Genomic DNA, 19,311 nt, shown 5'->3' with positions numbered 1-19,311 from the left:
TCCTATAAACTCTAGGTCTCCAGCTACATAACGGAGAATGGGGTGATCATGGCCAAGCCTTTGGAGGGAAACATTATCCCTGTTTTTCTTAAGAAAACTGATGCTCAAATGCCTTAAGTGCCTTCCCAAGGTCAGGGAGATGGCACATGGTCAGGAGAGGAGCCCACCCCAACCTCTTTTCATTCACTCAGACCTTATTTTCCAGGAACTGGTGGAAGCACCTGGGCTTCCTCCTAGCCAAGTGCCCCACCTCTTAGGCCTGAAACAGGCCCTCTAGGTGCCCAGCCTGCCACAGGCTGGGTGTGTACAGCCAACAGACATGTTTGTTCCTCAGTCTGCTTCAAGGACCTGGAGTCACCTTTTTCAGCCAGTTGTCATTGTTACATATAACTAGGATGACTTTGCAATTTATCGTTCAAAGGAAACACTCTGAGCTATGCTATTAATAAATTAACCAGGAACAGGAGATACAAACCTGAAGTCACCCTAATTATAAAGTTTGCTTAGATACCTTCTAAAATCTGGATAAGCCTTCATATTTTGCAAAACAAGGCCAATAAAACACAGTTTTTTGAACAAGAAGCTATTCTGTAGAGTTAACCCTTTTAATTTTTGTATGAGGGAAAAACAGTTGGGTAGATAAAGCTCTTTCCATGGTCACCCAGGAGTAGCACCTTAGGCCTACATGGCACCAAAAGCTTATGAGAAAGAAGTCAAACCTGTCCCTCTATGCCGAGTTTATTTATGAAACTGCCTTGGAGTCGGGATTTTCCCCCAGAGCCACTTGGTACCCCAGGATCCTATTTTCCTTTTCTTCCATATATGCAGCCTGTTTTGTTGTTGCTGCTGAAGAGTTTATATCCCACCAATGAGCTGTGTTACTCAGACTGTCCTATTGTATTCAGTGATGTGCGGTTCAGCATTAAAAATTTGGTAAGATTGTTTTCTTGGTTCTTTCTGCTTCATTTTTTCAGATAGGGCAACTCCTGAACTGATCCTTCCAGGTACCACCTCTACCTTAAGGTCACCTTTACTTTATGCCTCCAGTGATTCACTCCACAAACTGTGTACCTACTAAGTGCCAGGCCCTGTACTAGGCATCTAAGGAATATGAGGGCTCTACCCCTTCTGGAGAGTAGAGTTCAGAGAGGGCAACAGAGTCTCAAGAATCACACCAACAGGGAACTGCAATTTCACTACTGGGATAGTGAGAGCACAGAGTAAAGAAACTATAGCAGAGATAATACTGCTTACCAGATAGTCCAGTTACAACTCGGGAGAGTCATGTGATGAATTCTGACCAAAGAAATTAGGTAGAATGATGTGATGGGCTGAGGCAGGGAAAAGCCAGTCTGTAATTCTTCAATCTCTCTTCCCCTGATGTAACTATTCCAGAGCCTGTGTTCTAGATGCTGTGGCTGACAGATGGTGGGGCCTCCTCAAGCCTACATGACCGTGGAACAGACCCTCTATTCACCTGTGTTGGACATAAAACGTGAGCAAAGGTAAACTCAGTGTCAAGCCACTGAGATCTGAGGGTTGTTGCTGTAGCATATTTTAGTCTAAGTTGATTAATAGAGTCATTGGAGAAAGGGTGTTCTCATTAGAAAACAGCATGTACCCCTCCTGTCCCTCTTTTAAAATTATATTGTGCCCCTGGCCAGCGTGGCTCAGTGGCTGTGCATCGACCCATGAACCAGGAGATCATGGTTCCATTCCCTCCCTGTCAGGGCACATGACTGGGTTTCCAGCTCCATCCCCAGTAGGGGGCGTGCAGGAGGAAGCCGATCAATGACCCTCATCATTGATGTTTCTCTCTCCGTCTCCTTTCCTCTCTGAAATCAATAAAAACATATTTTAAAAAAACCTAAAATTATGATATGAAGCAAAGGTACTGTGTAAAGTATTTTTCATTAAAACGGAAAATGAGCGAGAAAAGAAAGCTGAAAACATGTATACTGAAGGGTTGGCTGGGGGAAGGTATATGGAGCAGACGAGGATGCTGGGACCATGCAGAAAAGAACTTGGCCACTGGAGAAAGTATTGTCTGGCTCAAGGCCACCACTTAGTAGGAATTTAACAAATAAATGAATGAACAAGATGCAAATAGAGAGCTAATTAAGGATTTGGGGAGGACCAGAAAGGTGGAACTGCCAGATGGGGCAGGCAGGTGGGGAGACCCTTCTCCCTCCTTTCTTGCCAATTCTAAATGGTGCAGCCACCACCTGGACTTCAAGCAGATATAAGACAACACTGTGAGCACTCTGGTTTGTTTATTTTATTGTGGTAAAATATTCATAACATAAAGTTTACCATCTTATCCATTTTTGTGAATGTATCCCTTCTGTGGTATTAAGTATAATTTCATTACTGTGCAACCATCACCACCATCCATCTCCAGAAATCTTTCATCTTCCCAAACTGAAATTCTATACCCACTAAACAATAACTCTGCCCAGCCCTGGAAACCACGTTCTACTTTCGGTCTCTATATACTGTAGGTACCTTATATAAGTGGACTCATACAGTATGTGTCCTTTTGTGTCTGGCTTATTTGACTTAATGTCATCAAGGTTCACTGATATTGCAGCATGTGTCAGAATTTCCTTCCCTTTAAGAATGAATAACATTCCATTGTATGTAAATACCCAACTATCGCCTCGCACTCCAGACTTAACAGACCACCAACCAAGCTGTGTCTGGTCTACAGTGCCACCTGGTAGTCAGTTTGGGGCATTCTCTGCATTGATGTATCATTTGGAGTGGTGTCCCTCTGTTTTGTTTTTGTGCTCAGGGATGGGCCAATTCAATCTCAGGCAATCTTCCTTACACACAGCCAAACATCACCCTTTATCATCATCTTTCAATATCTGGAAAATTAACATTTCCCCTCCCTTTTCCCTGATGCATTCATCCCCATAGGTGATGAATGAGCCTAATGTTCCTGGGGTGATGAGTCATTAGGGAGCAGGATGACTGTGTGACAAGTCACTAAGCCTTACCTAGCATGTCCTCTTGCTCTCTGGTGTGTGTGTTCCCATACAGTAAGAACATGTGGGCAGGATCTCATCCATCAGTCCCATGTCCTCCCCATCCCCACCTCCTCCCCTCCCTCCCCTCTGTGCTGTCTCTCTGTTCACCTGAAGCTTAGTGGGTGAGGGAGGCCTGCATTCAGGACCAGCTATATCTTGGCAGGCACCCCTGAGCATTTGGGTCCCAAGAATCTGGGAAATCTAGAATTTCCTCCAATCTAGCTTACTAGAGAGCCTGGCATGGAGGTGAAGCTTGCTTTCACAGGTAAATTCTCCATCCCATGTATTGGAGCTTTGGATTTATTTTCTATTTTGGAGAATCCTATAAGGGAGAAAATTATCAAGGCAACTGCAGTATTACAGAGAATTTGAATTAAGTGTATTAATCTGAGAATTTCAGTTGAGACTTTTTTCTTTTATCTTGGTGCAGAGAACAGTATCAATATTTTGGAAGCATCAGTGTGTTCATGTGCCTCTCCTTTTAAAATGCAACTGATTTGATATACCACTGCTTAGAGTTTCCTCTAATTTAAAACAGGAATATTATTATCATGTTATCCCTTCAGGTCCTGACCTCCTGTAAGCTCTGTATTGTTTATCTCCTCTACTAGCTCTTTAGGGCAGGGACCTTGTTATATTAACTTTTCCATTAGTGCCTCACCTGATTCTTGGTTGACGGTAGGCCCTAACTAAATAAATTCTTAAAGAGTTGAACTGAATCAAGTTCCAAATGCCAAAATGGTGAAAATGCAATCAATCCAGATGTTTTCGCATCAGTGGGTTATAAAATGAATTTCCTCCTTAGATAAAAGTACGTAGCCCTGGAATTTTTTATATAATTCCAACAATTTCTTTAAAACACTAAATGGTGGAGTTTTTTTTCTATATAACTAGATATTGTGGTCCAGAATTCCCAGTACTTGTGCACCTTCACTTTGCAGCTGGCAAAATGAATGAACAGGGTGACCCCTCCCAGCAGAGCACATGATCAACCACAGCTGTGCATGTTTTTTAGCATGACTGCACCAGGACAGGGCTCTGCGCCACTGGGTGGAGCAATACGCCCTGGGGAGAAAGCTTATGACATTTCCCCTATGATTTCAAAAAAGAAAAGAAAAAACTCTTTTTCTTGAGTCGTTTCTGCTCAATGTCAATAGAAAAATTCCATAGCCTGTGTGCATATAGATATATGCGTGAATATGTACAATATCAGCCACCACCACAGGGAGAGATTTTAAACTGAAATGGTCCTAAGGTAAGTGAGGCAAATATTGTTAGCTAGGTGCCTTGTCAACCTCCACTCCCTCTCTTCTCTTAATAAGAGAATCCCAATTTTATTTGGGGGAACAATGTACCCAGCTAGAAGATAGTTTCCCGGCCTACCTTGGATGGCTAGGCTCTAGCCAGTGAGATGTAAACAGAAGTGTGCGGAATGTCCAAGCAGGCTGCTACACTGAAGCTGACTCCATTGAAAGGTATGTTCCTTTTGGCCTTCCTTCCCCCTTCCTCTGGATGAAAGTCAGCTTGATGGCTGGAGCTCCGGGAGCCATCCTTGGACCTTGTGGCGACTTGGGGATGGAAGCCATAGGCCAGTGCGATGGAGCAGGATGACAAAGAGGCTGGATGCCACAGTACCAGCCCTCTATGCTTAATTTCCGGCTGCTTCTGTGAAAGAAAAATCAAGCAATAACAACAAAGCCCTCTCTCTCGTCTAAGACACTTAAAAAAAAAATTTAGTTTTCCATTATATACAACCTGTCCAAGCAAGGGGGCTAGTTTACTAGGGCTGCCATAACAAAGGAGGACAGACCAGGTGGCTTAAGAAAGAAAAATTTATTTTCTCATTGTTCTGGAGGCTAGAAGCTCCAGATCGAGGTGTGGGCAGGGCCGGTTTCTTCTCCCTGTGTCTTCACGTGTCCTCGTGTCCCCCCCCATACATGACAATGGCCAAATTTCTTCTTCTTATAAAAGCTCACATCTTATCAGATTAGGGCCCCACCCTAACAACCTCATTTTAACTTAACTACCTCTTTAAAGATCCTGTCTCCAAATACAGTCACATTCTGAGGTACTAGGGGTTACAATTATTCAGACCATAGCGCAAGGCAGGAATAAAGAGGTTTACTGTGGCTTTTTTTTTTTTGGTCATAATAGAAAACTTGGTAATAGATGTCCATCAACAGTAGCGAAATAAACTATTGATATATTAATACCAAACCCTACAGCACTTCGGTCTAAAGAATAAACGCATCATGTCATTGTTAAGGGAGAAACACTGAAGGTGCCCACAGGCTTACCGGTCTGTGCAGTGTGCTGCCATAAACACGCATAAATGCAACAAAATCATGTCTAGAGCCGCTTCAATGTTTGTAAGCGTACAGAAAAACGTACACAATGTGTGACAAACTGACAGCTGGTTGGTGTGGAGTAGAATGTTTGGAACTTGGTAGAAAATATTCCACTGCGATGATAAGTGATTCGTGTCTTCCTTACGTAGTTAAAAATTTAGAAGAAATCGGCAGACCTGCCATTTAAAACTCCCAATCTCAAAGCACCTCGGGCCAGGATCTTTTTAAGGAACAGAAATAGGATGATTCAGCCTTGAAAAGGATGTGTCAGTCAGAGCCTGCAGGTTGGGTTCACATGAAGCTATTTTAAAAATGAAAAGGTTAAAAAAAACACCCTTTTTCGAGTTGAAGAGATGACAGGAATATCTGAAAGCTGGTGGAATTAAAACCTCTAAAAGTAATGTTTTGGTGTGGGGGGGGTTTTTTAAAGCTTTTTCGAGCCCAAGAGCTGACAGGAATACTAAAGCTGAGCAGCACAGCAGGGGCCCGAGGTCGGCAGGACCCTCTGAGAAAGTTGCTCAAAAGTTCTCAAAAAACTTCTCCACAGAGACCGCAGGAGGCCGGGGGAAGCGCCTGGACCCCGAGCCAGGCGTTCCTGGAGCTGAGGCAGCGCCAACTCACCTCGCAGGCGAGCCGCTGAGGCCTCGCGAGGCGCTGAGGAGGGTTCCTGGAGGCCCTGAGGGAGCTTTTGGCCCCGGCCCTCGCGCTGGAAAGAAAAAGGTCGTCCTCTGGCGGAAAACGAGCAGGAGCGCAGGCTACATCCCTATCACCGCGCCGAGAGCCTCGGCGGGACGAGGGGCGGGGCCTCGGGGCGGGACAAGATGGCGGAGGGGCGGGCTTCCGGAGCGGACGGGGCGGGGCCTGGTGGCCAGCGTGCGCCCGGAGGCGGAGCTATTGGGGGCGTGGCCTGAGGCGTGCCCGGGACCCTTCCGGAAAGGGGCGTCGGAGGCGGGGCCAGCGGCTTGCGCAGGCGTGATCTCGCAGCGGCGCTGCGAAGATGGCGGCGTCCAGCTGGGCCCGGGTGGCCGTGGTCCTGCTCTGTGCCTGTGATCTGCTGCTGCCGCTGCCGCCCCGGGCCTGCGCGGCCGAGGGCCCGGCTGGTAAGCCCGGCGAGGCTGCCCCGCCTCCCCCGAAGAAGAAGAAGGACATTCGCGATTACAATGATGCGGACATGGCGCGTCTTCTCGAACAGTGGGAGGTCCGCGGCGCGCGCACACCCTCGGGCTTGCTCTTTCTCGGACCCCGCTCCCCCTGACCTCCCACCCCCTCCGTGCCGCTGCCTTCCGACCCCCTAACCTCCTCTCTGCTCGTGCCACGAATCCGTACCGATCCGCTCGAGCCACCGCTGACCCTCGGTGACACCCCGGGATCCCCTCGCTGTCGCCCCGGACCCAGGCCTCCATCCCAGTGCCCTCGGGTCCCCCGTTTCTGCTCCAGCCACGGGTCAGCCTCGCGCGTGGAGCCTTAATTTACCTTCAGTGCCCTGGTTGCCCCTGCGTTTGCTCCCCGGGGTCAGTGAGCTCTGCAAATGGCAGGGAGATTAACCCACTTCCACTGTGTTCCTGAAGAATGGGGTGACTGGGTGGTGAGGGCTATGGTCAGGGTTGCTTTTCTAGAGGGTCAGCTCAGGTTTAGTAGTTCGCCCGTCTTCCAAATCAGTAGGATTTCAGACCTCCCATTTGTGTACATTTCCCTGCTGAGAGTTGTAATTTGCGGGGATGGCCGGCGCGGTAATCAAAGGTTAGTTACTCTCTCTGGTGGAACTAACATTTTTTTCATTGAAAGGAGCAATGACTTCTTTTTGTGAGACTTAAGCTTTGTGAGTGCACCGGAGTGTGTAATTGCAGGGAGTTTGTAATAAACTTTTTAGATAAAGTTCTCTAGCCAAAAAACACTCTGCTGCTTTTTTCCCTTCCAAAGGTGGTCGTATTGTCCTGGTTCATTTAAAGTCAGAATCTAGGGTTCTGCTCATTGTGTAACCTTGGGCAAGTCAGGTCTCCTCTCTAGGCCTCAGGTTCCTCATCGCCAAGATGAGATCTTACTGGCTGATTCCTTCCAACACTTATGTCTCGTTATTTTGGGGTTAGCTCTGTGTGTGTGTGTTTGATAGAGGCTTTCAGACATGAGTTTAAAATGCCATCTGATGCACCGGACTAGCAGAAAGCCGACTGCGTTTTCATGTTCATCTGCAGCTGATAGAAAGATTGGGGTAGAATGGAGGGTGTGGAGACTTTGCTAATGGAGAACTTCATGTAGCACTTCCTTCCCCATTTACCATCTCCCTTGCAATCTTCCAGTCTCTTTCTGATCTGCCAGTGTGAGAACACCGTCTCATGAGAAAATCCTAACCCAGAAATACTCAGAGCCTGAACTAGACAAAAAGGGGGCTGCAGAGATGAACAGGGGACCCAACCACTGGTAACAGTAGATAACAGTAAAAATAGCCATAATTCAAAGTAGGAATTGCTGAGTGCTATAAAAGGAAAGAAAGTTGCTGGGGGAATCTCAATGGGTTTCAGGGAGGAAATAGCATTTTAGATAGGCAAGGGAAGTGTGGGAGGTCATTCCTAACTGGGCAGCATGAGCAGAGGATGGGACATGGGAACTGGACAGAATGGGGCAAATATCAATAGCCTAGGTTCTGCAGTTAGACCACTGGGTTCAAACCACTTAACTTCTGAGTTTGAACTGGTAAAGAACCTCTCTGTACTTTACTTTTCTCTTCTGCAAAATAGAGGTGTTAATAGTATCTACCTAGGTAGTTTTGAGGATCAACTGAGAAAACATGGAAAGAACCAAGAATACTGCAACTCTAATCACTAGTTATGGTAATATAAAAATGTGTCACCCAATATAAATTAGTTTGGTTGGCTGGAATAGACTGTCTGACGCAAAGCAGTGAGAAGTAAAGACGGTGGGAACCAGGTGTTGCTAGGCCTTGAATGCTGTGGGGTTTGGACTTTAGAAGGACATATGCAGTCCCTGATACATTAGAAAAGTTGTATTACTCAAATATTACAGTACTGTAATGTTTGTATTTGATCATTCATAATTTCATCACAAAACATGTTTTCTCTTTGAAGTCCCCTTCTATATGCAGACATAATTTTTACAGCGGAAAGCATAGCATCAGTGTATTTTCTGTCTGTTTTTTCCGTAATACTTTTAAAAGGCTTCAGAATATGCCTCAGAGTGGATGTTTTAGCTGTTGAAGGTTTTTGAATAGTGGAATATCTTGGTCAGAGCTAAACTTGGGGAAAATTAATTGGTTGGTAAAGTTTAGGATGGGTGGGCAGGGAGAGAATCAGAAGGCAGAGACAATTTAATAGTTAATATTTATTGAGTGTTCATTAACTATCAGAACTGTAAGCACAGCATGTCATTTAATCCCCTTACTCCGGTGCTGAGGGATGTACTTATCCCTGTTTCCTAGATGATGACGTTGAGGCACAGAGAGGTAAAGTAACTTGCCCAAGTTAGTTGACTTTCCAATTCAATCACTTTAAAGCCTGTTCTTTTAACCATTTTACTACACAGCCATACACATTGATGAACAGCTGTGCAAGTGAAAGGTAATGAGGAAGCCCTGGATTAAGCTAGAGGCTGCAGGAATGGAGTGGAAGGGAGAAATGTGAGATACTATGCCACAACAGGACTCGGTAGTTGGTTAATTGTGTGCCCACAAGGTGACAGCATAAGGTAGTGAAAGGACAGAGGTTTTGACCCCCGGCTTTACCCCTGGAAACTGATCCTCATTTTCCTGGTCCATAGAGCCAGATAAACAGCTGATGTTTGCAGACACTACAAATGGGAGAGCCCTTCCCCAGTATCTGATTTTTTTTCCTGTGGGAGAGCATATCCATCTCCATGGGCACTTTTATGTAGGAAACAGTACTTTCTCCCCTGGCAGCGATCCCTAAATCCACCTCCTACTCCTTCCCTGCTGTTCCTTCTGTGACTCAGTATGACGTTTTTTGAGATTTGTTACATGTGCGTCGGTATTTGTTGTTCTTCCTTGTGTGCAGTATTTCATTATATCACCACACCAGAATGTGGCCGTTTTTACAGTCTATCACATTGGGTAGTTTGGGGGTGAAAAAGCTGTAGAAACCCATTACATGGGGGCTCTCTGCGATTGGCAGCCTGGAGTGACTTAGACATGCTTGAAAGGCAAGTAGAGGAGAACTGCTGGGTTTTCTTTTTTCCTGTGTTATGTAGGTCAGAGACCTGCACCTGATGTCTTGTGCAGATGTTCTTGCCTCTGCCAGTTGCAAAACACATTTCTGATGATTGATGCTTTCCCCCGCTCCTCGTAGAAAGATGATGACATAGAAGAAGGAGACCTCCCGGAACACAAAAGGCCCTCGGCACCTGTCGACTTCTCGCAGCTAGACCCAGGCAAGCCGGAGAGCATATTGAAAATGACGAAGAAAGGGAAGACTCTGATGATGTTTGTCACCGTATCAGGAAGCCCCACGGAGAAAGAGACGGAGGAAATCACCAGCCTCTGGCAGGGCAGCCTTTTCAACGCCAACTATGATGTCCAGAGGTAAAGCTCCTACCACCTTGCTGAGGAAAGCATAGGCTGTGCTGGGACTTTTTCTGAGGCTCTATATCTAGCAGGATATTCTTTTTAGAATATTCATTATTGGTCAGCCAGTAAGTTGTGTTTTTTTTTAGTAACTAATTTCATCATAAAGTTTTATTTATATCTTTAACTTTTATTTTATCTGAGTAAAAAGTTGTCTAGCTTAGCCTCTTTGGGGCCAGATTAGTTACAGTTTGACAGCGTGCTTCCTTTAGAAGTTTCTGCGTATGGAGAATGCTTTTCTGTGTGGCTGTGTCCACACAAAAGCTTGGACCAGACTGTTAACAGATAACTAATGTAAGGTGAAGGGGTCCAGTGTTCACAGCTCAGTATGATTCTAAGATGCAGTTTTAAGGAAGTTCTTTTTTCCTCCTCAATAACAGTTCTAAAATTTTGGGTCTTCACATGTCCTAAAGGAAGTATAAAAGTAATGAAAAGAAATGAAGGAATACTGAGAATCGATATTCTCGGCTCTTAATAGACACTTAGAGGAACAAGTGAGCTACCCCTGATCAGGGCAGAGCCGCTCAGGAACAGAACTGTGTCCCCTGGCAACACTAGTGGTCCTCTTTGCTCTTTTCCTCTTTGCTCTTTGGGATCTGCTGAGTGTGCATGTTCTTGGGCTGCTTGCTGCTAACCTCCGAGGTTAGGATTTCTGTCCAGTGGCTGGGTATCCTCTCAAGCCATTCATGGACCTCTTACTGTGACCCAGTTGAAACCAGTGGTTTTCAGCCTTTCTCAGCAGCAGCTTTTTGTCAAAAGAAACCTTAACTGGGCACATGAGAATGTAAAACAGATTCGGACGGCAGCCTGCTCCTTGCCTCCCCCCTCAGCAGCCCCTGAGCCCTGTTGGCAGCAGCCTCAGGCGCTCTTCCCCGCTCTGCCCCTTGCTGGGCATCTACTTAATACTTAACCACACAGAATCCACATTCTGCTTCGTTCTGAAGGGTTAACTAGTTCAGTCAGGTAGGATTTTCAGACACGAAATTTCAGAAGCTATTGGACCTTGACAAGTCCACTTTTCTCTGTATTCATGTAAAATTTGAGAGGACTTGTTTTTCCTGGTTAAGTGCCACAGAAACTCTGACCCGTTGGCCCTTTACTGGCATGAGCTGACTGTGATCACATCTCCCTGTCAAGGTTCATCGTGGGCTCAGACCGCGCCATCTTCATGCTGCGTGATGGGAGCTACGCCTGGGAGATCAAGGACTTTTTGGTCAGTCAAGACAGGTGTGCTGATGTCACTCTGGAAGGACAGGTGTACCCTGGCAAAGGAGGCGGAGGCAAAGAAAAAAACAAAACAAAGCAAGAGAAGGGCAAGAAGAAGGAGGGAGCCCCTAAATCTCGGGCGCCGAAGGAAGGCAATCGAGCTGGGAATAAACGAGAAGACCTGTAACGGGGCAGTCACTGCTGCCTGGAGCACACGGGACAGAGCTCAGCCAGGGCTCGTGGGGGCGGGGCGGGCGTGGGAAACCGCACACAGGATGGAATTCTAGTTTCTTCTAGAGAGGGTCTGCCACACGGCCAGTGTGTGGTCAGAGTAGGAATTATTGTTGAAAAGGTTTCAGGTAGAAGACAGGTTTTGTATTAACATTGGACATTGGACACTGCCAAATTCAGGTTTACTATGAAATCACTTTAGATGGAAACCTGACTGTTGATTTTTCCCATTTAAATATGGGGGAGTCCCTGACCGCTGTGTCACTGCCCCCTCAGTGCACCTGCTCTGGTCTCATGTCCTGCGGTGTCTGTGCTTTTTATTTTTGTTAACGAAGGATACCAGGTTCTAATCAGACACACATTAAGACTTGATGTAATTGAATCAGGGTCTTCACGCCACAAAAAAACCATCATTTTCATTACTGTGAAATAAAAATGCCCCATGAGAGCACTGCACGGAGCATGGTGTTTAAGTATACAACCAGCACGCCAGGATGTGCAAATCCCACTTCTGCAAAAACTGCAGAGAACAGAAAATAATGTCGCTTGGAGATCCTAAGTATTTCCTTTGAGTTTCTTGGACTTGAATCCTTAGCAATTAAAGAGAACTCTTGGTATCTGTCAGGTGTTAGGTGGTCTGTGGAGCTCGGGGATCCTGTTGTGTGTCCTTAATTAGGAAACAGTAATGCTGGTGTTGAAGTTCATGTGTTCCATGTAATGTGACAGTTTTAAAAGGTGTAAATCAGGATCAGCAGTCCTTTGCAGTGTGGCAGAAGGCTCGATAACCTCCTTCATTTGTACATGTTTCTTTGATAAAGTGCCTAAATTTGTGGTGTTTCTATACGGTACTCACATGAGGCCCTATCTGCTAATGTCTGATTTCACTGTTCATGTTGAAGCCTCCTCTGGTTGACAGTTATGGAATTTATATACAGGTGTCATTTTTAAGAACTAAAATTGTTTGTAAAAACCTTCTATTGTGATTTTAACCAAATAACACACGTACATGGTTAGAAAATGCTTTTGTTCAAAAAGGGTACCAAGTGGAAAGCCTGCGGAGCCAGTGCTGCCACTCTTGTCCTAGCAGAAGCTGCTGTTAATGTTTCCAAAAATGTGAATTTATCAGTTTGTAGCAACGTGTGCGTTAGCCTTGCAGCATCTATTTCCCCTGGTTTTGGTCACTCCATTCTCAGTTCTGTGCTCTGGGTAGGATATTTCCCCTACTGCCTTCCCAGCCTCCAGGCCACCCCACTGCAGGGATGAAGAGCTAACCCCAGCTAAGTTTCTTGAGCCACCTCAGGAAGAGGTGGCTTTTGTTCTTCATACCATTGGAACCCGGAGGGTGTGAGGTGGGGCCACATTGGCCTATCCAGAGGAGCTGTCAGAATGGAGCCAGTACAGGCCATGAGGAGATACGGGGCGACAGCCAGGTCCTGGTGGTGTAGTGTAAACCCTCTAAAATAATAATCATTGCCTCCCCATCTAGAAGTCATTTAAGAATGGAGGAATGTGTCCACTAGGGGGCACCAGAGACCGGCCGTGCATTGGGTTTGCCACCCAGCCTTTGGGGAGAATTCTTCAGCCATGGTTTGAATTAACACATCACTCGAGCTGTGCTTGCCAGATGTCTGTGGAAATATGCAGACACCTCTTTCTCTGATCTCTGTATTAATTTACTTCGTTGTCATAGCAACCCGAGGCAGGAGGCACTATATTATCACCCCATCTTCCACACAAGGACGCTGAGGCCCAAGGAAGGTAAGCATCTTCTTCAAGGTCACACTGCTAGGAAGTGACAGAGCCAGAACCTGAACTCGGGCAACATAACATTAGCCACCTGGCATGAATAAAGCAGAATTATACCCTTTTTTTGGTCAGATTGGCAAAAAATATAATTTTGGGTGTGCTGTACAGTTTTACTAATTAGTTTATGTGTGCCTTGAGGTGGAGACGGTTGAAAGTCGCTGGAATAGTTCTTGGGAGTGAGAGAGGCAGAGCCACAGGGCGTTTCATCAACCTGTCAACCTTGTTCTTAGGCATGAGACCCAGTTTAAAGGAAAGGAAAACAAGCAGACAGAGGGCGGTCTCCTTTGCGTGTTTACTATGGTACAGCGAGGTTTTCCACCGCAGAGCTGTGTGCTCTGAGGCAAGTGAAGGCTCTGGGACACTTTCGAGCCGGCCAAAGGACTCCCCAAACATGACATTTAAGACAATTCTTCATTTCTCTGACAAGGACTTCTCCAAGTGCATATATAATAAATAAATAGAAAATATATCTTTGTTCATGGTGACACCTACAAGAAATGTTTACATACAAAACACACTATACAGCTAATTCCCGAAAAAGGACCAGCTATTTCGGCAACAGGAAAAAGACAAGCATTTCAGAGGCATGTTTTCCTTAAAAGCCTAACTCATCTTGACGCTCACGCACAGAAAGCACAAGGCCAGTTTTCTAAGCAATAAGAAAAGTGCTGCTCCTAAGAACACGCCTGGACATGGGCTCCTGGCGAACAGTTGAGGAAAGGGACATATGTACAGCTCTGAGGATCCTCAAATAGATTCTGAACTGAACCCAGTCAACATTCCAGGCCACCTGAAGTGCACGCATCCCAAGTGGTTCACAGTGTGAGACCCTTGCATGAAGAGTGTCTGAAAAACTGGACAGAAGTATAGACAAGAACATGAGGTCACTTAACTCGCCTCCCCGTCTCCTCTGCTCTGCCTGGAAGAGGCTCTTCCTGGGACGAGGGCCTTTGAAGCTGCCATGTCTTAAGAGGCCAAATCCTGTCGCCTCCTAGCAGCGAAAGACCTGTTTGGTGGGAAAACCTCTCTGGCAGTTGGCTCAACCTGGGGAATGGACTCGCTGACGGAGTCTCATGGGTGCAGCTGGGCCGAGGGAGCGAAGAAAGCCCTCTTTGAGGGAAAAGCTTGTGGTTGGGGAAGGACGGGCAGACACAGTTCATCATGAGACCAGAGTGACCTGGTGCGTCACGAGTATAACCACAGGTAGTTTTCCCTCTCCGAGGAGCATTCTTGGCTTTCTCCTGGCTGTGTGAGGGGGAGAGGACTCTAAGCAGTAGCTGTAGGGTCTGGGGTGGCCCCGGCAGCTCTTCAGACCCGAGAGCAGCAAGGTGGTTTGCAGAGAATGTTTCAGCGGGCCCGACACCGCTGGGCTGCACCTGCAGACCTGCGAACAGGTAGCACCAATGGGATTACCGCAGCTGCGTGCGCCCGAGCGTGGGCTGACAGGTAGTTTGAACAAAGTAGAGGCTGCCCATCATTCCTGCAAACCCCATTGCTGCCTCCTACAGGAAGTCTTCCTTACTCACCAAGCAGGGAAGATCTTTCCCTCCTCTGAACTGGCAGTGGTCCCCATTTTTCACTCTGGTTTCTCATCCTGGCATCTGAGGGCGCATGTACCTGACTGCCTGTCCTACTGGACTGCAAGCCCCTCACTTAGGCATCCTCCCGCCATCCTGTAGGCCCCAGACACTCAGCATCATGGGTGTTCTCTTCTACTCCTGGGATCCAGGCACAATATGAAAAGCCACAGACTTCTAGAATCTCTGAACTGAAAGGGCCTTTAAAAGTCACATAGTCCAATCTCAGCCTGGGACCTGGAGTCACCTGACAGGTTGTCCATTCCCCAGATTGCAGGCCTTACCCCTTCCCCAAGGGTAGCCAGTTCCTCCTCCAGAAGTTCTGTGTATGTCACCCCCCCAATCCCATGAAGGCTGGTTCTTGCTTACAGGATAAATATTTCCATAAGACCAGGGCTCCTTTTCCTAAATCTACCACCTAATGTGTGTGCTGGGGAGCATGAGGGTCTGTGAGGGACCCAGCGCCCCAGTCTACATTCCTGCCAGAGTGGACCCTGCTGCCAGCACAGCCCAGGTCTCCTCGCATGGTCCCTATACCGCCCACTGAAGAGGCACAGATGGGAGAAGCACCCAAGAGGCTGCAGGAAAGACAAGGTCTCTAGCATCGGCCAATACCGCCCCGGGGCTGCTGGTAGACACTTGAGTGGGAGCAGGTAGAGGCACCAGAGTCTCAGTGTCATTCCTTTGGCCAATCTGAACACGTGGCCTTCCCAGGCAGGGGCTGGACGGGCTGGGGGAACCAGCCACCCTACCCTGGTCTGCTGCCAAGAGTCCACCGTCACAGTCCACATGGGCGGCCCCGGGTAACAGCCTTCCTCACAGCCTCTTCTTCCTCACCACAGGGATGGGCACAACTTGGAAGATTTTGGCCTTGTGGTCCTCAGTGTTCAGAGTCACCCAGGTGGGCCGAAAACTGCCTTTGAAGCCAACGAATACCATTTTCTCTGAAAGGTAGTGATGAGTCATATGAGCAGAAACCCCAAGAGAGAACGGCTCCACGCCACCACCCTCCGAGGCTCTGCGGCCACTGCCCCACCCTCCCCGGCACCCCCTCCCCAGCCGCACTGCACTGTCCTCTGGGAAGCGCTCTTGGCTGTCAGCTATAGGAGGGACATGGTCTCAACTACTGGAATCCAAGTTACTTAACTGTCTAATTCTCAGTCTCCTTGCCTTCTATGGAAGTAACAATACTTGTTCCATAGGTTATTAAGGAATACGTGAGATAATTGTGAAATTGTTCAGCAAGGTGCGAGGCTGCGCACAGCAAGGTAACACAGTGGGCGTTCTCGTTGCTGCCTGGACAGTTTCTCTGCCTCCTAGGGACCCTCTGAGCACAGTCTGCTGCTGCTGTCACACTGAGGTCTCTGTCCCGGCCAGTTCCTTCCCTGTGGATCTGTGACAGGCTTCACCACAGCAGAGCGGGGTGACCTTGGACAGGCCACGGAGATCTCCGGGCTCTCCCTACATTCCTCTGAGGAACAAATAAGAGCTTTGCAAACAGCAGCAGGCAGTACAAATGTTGGGCATAGGCAGGGATGCTGAGGAAGCGGGGGTCCCAGCCACCCTGAGTAGCCAGAAGTGGGAGAGGTCAGATCAAGCCACTTTCCGCTGATATTTTTGTTGGGAAAAAGGGCCACTTGCTGAGTAGATGGGTGAACAATGCTAGCAACTTCCCTCAGTGGTCACACATAAAGGAAAGTGGAGGTGGCACCTCACCCTGCACCCCGGGGACCACTAGCTGTGCCGAGGAGTCAGAGGCCATGCCTAGGTTTGGTGGGAAGGGTGCTTGGTTTCAGTGAGGGGCAGCAGCTGCCTGCATACCAGGCACCTGGACTCATGTCAACCCCTGTCCAAACCCCTCACCTTTCAACTTGAGCCCCTTGTCTGCCCCGAGCTTTTCCAGCACTCGTGTCCACGGGCCTCTGGAAATATATCTTCCCTTTGATGCCATGAGAACTATGGAACTGAGCAAGAGAGAAGGGGCCGATTAGAGGACGAGAGAGCAGAGTGGAGCAAGGGGCTCCCTGGGAGGGGTGGTGGGCTGTCTGTGGTGGGACTGAGTTAGCAGTGCCCAGAGGCTCTGCCAGAGATTTGGGAAAGGACAGCCTCTCCTGCGTGCTGTGCCATCTCTTTCCATGTGGTGACCCATGTCCCAAATACCCCTCCCACACATCTGGCTGCAGTTGGCACCCATGACTCTAAGGCTGCACTCTGCTCACTGCTTTTACATACGTCCCCAGAGGACAAAGCAGGTGCAAGAGTGCACCACGAGGGGCAGCACTGCGCCAGGCCGCCTCATTTCCTAACTGGAATGTTCTCCACTGTTCGGACAGGACTGGTAGAAATATGGGGACGGAGAGAGCCTCGAGGACCACATGCTCAGGTAGCATTAACCTGTCACGTGCAGGTCACTTCTCTTTCTGTTCAGGTAAGAAACCATTACTGCTCTGTTTTGCAAATGGGAAAAACGAGGCAAATAGTTATTAAGTATCTGAGAGGACCTGCCAGCAGGGAGCCATGCTTGGGTGGGGGCAGAGGCCTGGAATAGTGGGTGTGCCCAGCCTGAAGGTCCCAACTTGCAGAAGCCCACATGGGAGCAGGGAGTCGCTACTCGCCTGCGTTGGCTGTGTTCAGACCCAAGTGCTATGAAAACACCTCCATCCAGACAGACAGGAGGAAGTGAATACTTCCCCCAGGAATAGAAACAGGGCAGGAGCCCAGAGGGGCATCCAGTTCCCATCTCAAATGAACCCCATTAACCACAGACCACAGGCCAGACTGGAAAATCTGTATGAGATCCTGGAACCTGTTGTTAGCCCTTCCCCCACGTCCCATTGGGAGCAGAAGGAAAGTTCTGAACACACAAAGGGCTGTGCGCAGTCGGAGTGGATGGGGAGGCTGCTGGGGCTGTAGGAAGGCCAGGGAGGAAAGCCCGGGAACCAGTGGCTGTTACGTTGAATGGGAACACTGCAAACACACCCTCAACTTCGGATTTGGGCTCTGTCCTCAGAAGGCTGTGTCCTCATCACTCTAATTCAGAGGAAAAGCTAAAGTCTCTTTGGCTGGGCTAAGCCTTCCCACTGGGGAGGACTCACAGGAAGGTCATGCCCTACGGACAGGGACCTGGGGTAACTCATGGCAGCAGGACACCAGGACGGGGCTTCTCATGTGTCACAGCCCCTGACGGCGGGCGCACTGTGGGCACCCTCCCTGCCTGGTATGGGCTTCTCTGCGCCCCTGCACCCGCCAGCGTGGAATTGCCCTCAGGGTGACAGAGCAGCTCCGAGAAGCCGCCTTTGAGGATTCAGCTGTGAGCAGCTGCCACTTCTTCCCCTGGGACCCTGGGGCAGCGGTGGCCCCTGGACGGGATGGTAAGGGTGGGGCAGGGAGGGTCCGGGTGGAGGACACAGGGAACTGCCAGGAACAGCAGTGTGGTGAGCAGGACACAGGCGTGTGGCAAAAGGAGAGAGTCTGATGTGACGGTGCCTCTGCTCAGCTGACCGTCCAGCAGTGAGGGCGTCAAGCCGGGGCCACCAGGAAGACTGGCTGGTCTGGGGGCGGTGCTTAAAAAAAGGCTGAGAATTCAGTTCCACTGGAGACCTCTAGGTGGTGTCTCGAAGTCACCACTGGGGGAATGTCTGGTGTTTAGGAGAGATCTGGGCTGGAGATACTCAGAAGCCACTGGCATTTGGAGAGTATTCACCGTGTGGGAGGGAATGAGCTCATGCCGGGAGACTGTCGTGATGGGGGACGGGGCCAGGGGCAGGCTTCCCACTAGTAACTGGGCAGCCGACTGCCTCGGCCTGACCTACATTCACAAGGCTCTGGCTCCAGCAGCAGGTTCCGAGCCCAGCACCACAATCCCTGGGCCGACCATGGAGACTCCCTAAGCTCTCGCAGGCAGCGCTGTGTGATGAAGGCCTCAGGGACAGGGAGGCGGCCCAGACTCACCTGTCAGGGATGGCTGCCACATGATTGGAAAGCTGCCACGGTATGCCCTGCAGAATGGCGTTCCTGAAGCTTGTGTGGCTCAGCACGCGCCCTTGGCTGCCGTCAATCACCACCACCTGGATGCCATCTTCCAGACTGGGGTACCTCTTGCCATCCACCTGCATACCAAAGTCAAGACAGGTAAGGCAGGGTCCTGAAGGCAGCGAGGCCCCGAAGGTCTCCTGCTGGGGGTTCCCAAGCAGACCCTGGACACAGGTTGTCTATACAGCTGCTCAAAGCATAAAACCCAGTTAAATCAGTTCCCTGCAGCCTTCTGTTGTGAGCTGAATAGCGCCCCCCCTCAAAGACACGTCTACCTGGTACCTGTGAAAGGGCCTTATTTGGAATAGGGTCTTTGCAGATCTAACTAAGGATCCCAAGATTAACTCATCATACATTTAGGATGAGCCTTAAATCCCACGACTGGGGTCCTTATAGGAGAGGCCGGGGGACATGTAAGATGGGCACACAGGGGAGAGGACCGTGGGAAGACAGGCAGAGACTGGACAGACGGGTCTACAAGTCAAGGG

General features: G+C 48.7%; 2 protein-coding genes and 1 long non-coding RNA gene across 3 annotated transcripts in view; 1 reads left to right on the top strand and 2 right to left on the bottom strand.

The window, feature by feature from the left end:
* Positions 1–588: 588 nt before the first annotated feature.
* Positions 589–6,173, bottom strand: LOC308550678. The gene is made up of 3 exons (XR_013997952.1): positions 6,002–6,173; positions 4,416–4,697; positions 589–1,477 (listed from the first exon to the last, which is right to left on the bottom strand). It is a non-coding gene; the product is annotated as an uncharacterized lncRNA (long non-coding RNA).
* Positions 6,174–6,311: 138 nt separating this feature from the next.
* MESD (mesoderm development LRP chaperone) lies at positions 6,312–12,379 on the top strand. The gene is made up of 3 exons (XM_081124744.1): positions 6,312–6,578; positions 9,697–9,929; positions 11,109–12,379. The coding sequence occupies exons 1-3, from the start codon at positions 6,378–6,380 to the stop codon at positions 11,362–11,364; spliced, it is 690 nt and encodes a 229-aa protein (XP_080980870.1). The 5' UTR covers positions 6,312–6,377; the 3' UTR covers positions 11,365–12,379.
* Positions 12,380–13,487: 1,108 nt separating this feature from the next.
* Positions 13,488–19,311, bottom strand: part of CEMIP (cell migration inducing hyaluronidase 1) — a 104,208-nt gene continuing 98,384 nt past the window's right edge. The window contains exons 27-29 of the mRNA XM_081124738.1: positions 18,743–18,900; positions 16,655–16,755; positions 13,488–15,735 (exon numbers count right to left, since the gene is read on the bottom strand). Coding sequence (XP_080980864.1) covers positions 15,608–15,735; positions 16,655–16,755; positions 18,743–18,900 — 387 coding nt within the window. The 3' untranslated portion in view covers positions 13,488–15,607. The remainder of the gene's footprint in view (positions 15,736–16,654; positions 16,756–18,742; positions 18,901–19,311) is intronic.

Source organism: Miniopterus schreibersii (genome assembly GCF_964146895.1).
Source record: "Miniopterus schreibersii genome assembly, chromosome: 22".
Taxonomy (NCBI): Eukaryota; Metazoa; Chordata; class Mammalia; order Chiroptera; family Miniopteridae; genus Miniopterus; species Miniopterus schreibersii.
This window is presented reverse-complemented; position numbering and strand designations above follow the sequence as displayed.

Coding starts and splice junctions, on each gene's coding strand:
- MESD (XM_081124744.1), top strand. CDS start 6,378: ATGGCGGCGTCCAGCTGGGCCCGGGTGGCCGTGGTCCTGCTCTGTGCC. Junction 6,579..9,696: donor GTCTTCTCGAACAGTGGGAG/GTCCGCGGCGCG, acceptor CGCTCCTCGTAG/AAAGATGATGACATAGAAGA. Junction 9,930..11,108: donor GCCAACTATGATGTCCAGAG/GTAAAGCTCCTA, acceptor CTCCCTGTCAAG/GTTCATCGTGGGCTCAGACC.